Source organism: Alosa pseudoharengus, unplaced genomic scaffold (genome assembly GCF_046254945.1).
Source record: "Alosa pseudoharengus isolate Yale_2024_CS ecotype anadromous, Long Island Sound unplaced genomic scaffold, YU_APseudo_1.1 YU_APseudo_1.1_scf_17, whole genome shotgun sequence".
NCBI lineage: Eukaryota > Metazoa > Chordata > Actinopteri > Clupeiformes > Clupeidae > Alosa > Alosa pseudoharengus.
The window spans coordinates 2,003,697-2,006,196 of NW_027468640.1; the positions used below are offsets into that span (position 1 = coordinate 2,003,697).

At 43.3% G+C, this 2,500-nt stretch overlaps 1 protein-coding gene across 1 annotated transcript in view; it reads right to left on the reverse strand.

Annotated features, from left to right (window-relative positions):
- Window positions 1–2,500, reverse strand: part of aco1 (aconitase 1, soluble) — a 31,026-nt gene that overhangs the window by 19,271 nt on the left and 9,255 nt on the right. The window contains exons 4-5 of the mRNA XM_076288442.1: window positions 1,905–2,042; window positions 184–253 (exon numbers count right to left, since the gene is read on the reverse strand). Coding sequence (XP_076144557.1) covers window positions 184–253; window positions 1,905–2,042 — 208 coding nt within the window. The remainder of the gene's footprint in view (window positions 1–183; window positions 254–1,904; window positions 2,043–2,500) is intronic.

The window sequence follows — 2,500 nt, forward strand, 5'->3', positions numbered from 1 at the left end:
ACTTTCCTGACTGCACTGCCTTATCTTGAGCTGCTGGGGTGAAAGTGATGTAAGGAGTAACACATCATGCACACGTATAGATAATAATAGTTTAATAACAATATCAGATCCTAAAAGTACATTAGAACAAATTAGCAGATCATGAACACACACACACACACACACACACAGTGGGATTTTTACCTTCAAAAACTGGAATCTTTCTCGATTTCTCTCGAACTCCAGGTCTTGATTCTTCTGCAGGCTGTCAGACCTGATTTCAAACAGACAGTGGTCAGGAGTGTGTGTGTGTGTGTGTGTGTGTGTGTGTGTGTGTGTGTGTGGGCGTACAAGAATGAGCCCTTTCAAACAGGCAGCAGACAGTGAATGTGTGAGCTGATTAGGATCTGTGTGCAAACTTTGTGTGTGTGTGTGTGTGTGTTTATGAATGAGTCATTCATACCCCATGCCTCTCTCTGTTATAGTCCTGATTTCTTTTGTCTGTTCCAACACTTAAGCAGCACACAGGAATGAGTGTGCATGCGTGTGTGTGTGTGTGTGTGTGTGTGCGCGTGTGCAAGCGTGCCAGTCAGTCACACACCACCTGCCCAAAACACAATGGCAAGGAGTGGCCAAGTGTAGCAATGACGCTAACTAAATATTGCATTACTACTGCCACAGTGCTTACATTTATGTACAAAAACGTCCTACATGGAGTTATGAAAAATGTTAATATTAATACCTTGGAGAATGTAAAATGAATTGAAAGTAAAATCAATTCATTTTCATCTTTTTACCATGTTGCCAGGGATGGGCAGTATTTCTAATACATGTATTTAAAATACGTATTTCAAATACAAAATACTATTTTGTAATTGAAACACTTGAAGCAAAAACTATCATTAACTTGTTCAGAAAATTGAAATAGTCTGGCGAGGTGGGGCCACAGGTTGGCACATTCCCGGGATGGACCTGCTGCGTCTTCATCCATTGTTTCGTCCATGGTTTCGTCTCTTATCTAAATCTGACCATGGAGTTGACTGGCGGAAAGCTCAAGGTGATTGCTGATAGGCTGTCCCAATTAGTGGCGCCTGCACAATCCAATCACGTTTGAGAGGGAAACTGAAAATTGAGGGTTTCCGAGATTTTTCTTTTTTCCTTTTTTTTTTTAGAAGTAGTAACGGGTACTCACGGTTATGGATAGAAATGTAGTGGAGTAAAGAGTACAATATTTGCCTCTCAAATGTACTTGAGTAAAGTCATGAGTACTCCCCAAAAATGATACTCGAGTAAAGTACAGATCCCTCAAAATTGTACTCAAGTACTGTACTCAAGTAAACGTACTCAAGTACTGTACTCAAGTAAATGTACTCAAGTACTGTCCTCAAGCACGGTACTCAAGTAAATGTACTCAAGTACGGTACTCAAGTACTGTACTCAAGTAAATGTACTCATGTAATTGTACTCAAGTAATTGTACTCAAGTACTGTACTCAAGTATTGTACTCAAGTACTGTACTCAAGTATTGTACTCAAGTATTGTACTCAAGTATTGTACTCAAATATTGTACTCAAGTATTGTACTCAAGTACTGTTCTCAATAAATGTACTCAAGTACTGTCCAGCTCTGCCGGCCAAGTGTAGCAATGATGCTAACGCTCACCGGCTCAGGAACTAACTGGGCTTACAGGCTTTGAGAAAGAGATTGTGCGTGTGAGTGTGTGTGTGTGTGAGAGAGTGTGTGTGTGTGTATGTCTGTGTGTGTGTGTGTGTGTGTGTGTGTGTTAGAGAGAGAGAGTGAGAGCTCTTTCTGGTTGTGTGTGTGTGTTAGAGAGAGAGAGTGAGAGCTCTTTCTGGTTGTGTGTGTGTGTTAGAGAGAGAGAGTGAGAGCTCTTTCTGGTTGTGTGTGTTGACGCCACCACTCACTTCCTGGTGAAGTCCACCTGGATGGAATGGTCAATGACGAGGTCGGCGGGGCAGACGGGGTTGATCTTCTCCGGGGCTCCGCCCAGTTCCTTAACCGCATCACGCATGGCAGCGAAGTCCACCACCGCAGGAACCCCCCTGGACACGCAGAGAGAGGGAGGGAGGGAGGGGGGGAGAGAGGGGGAGGGAGGGAGAGAGGGAGGGGGGGGAGGGGGGGAGAGAGAGAGAAACAGAGGGAGAGAAAAAGCTAAAAAAAAAAGCTAATTCAGAGTGGAACTTCCATCTAGATAAATCCTTTAATTCCTGAGGCACACACCTGACAGACTTAACACACACACCTTAACACACACACACATAGACGTAAACACACACACACCTAAACACACACACAACACACTAATCACAAGTACCACATGCTAATCACAATCACAAGTACCACATGCTAATCACAAGTACCACATGCTAATCACAATCACAAGTACCACACGCTAATCACAATCACAAGTACCACACGCTAATCACAAGTACCACACGCTAATCACAAGTACCACACGCTAATCACAAGTACCACACGCTAATCATAAGTACCACATGCT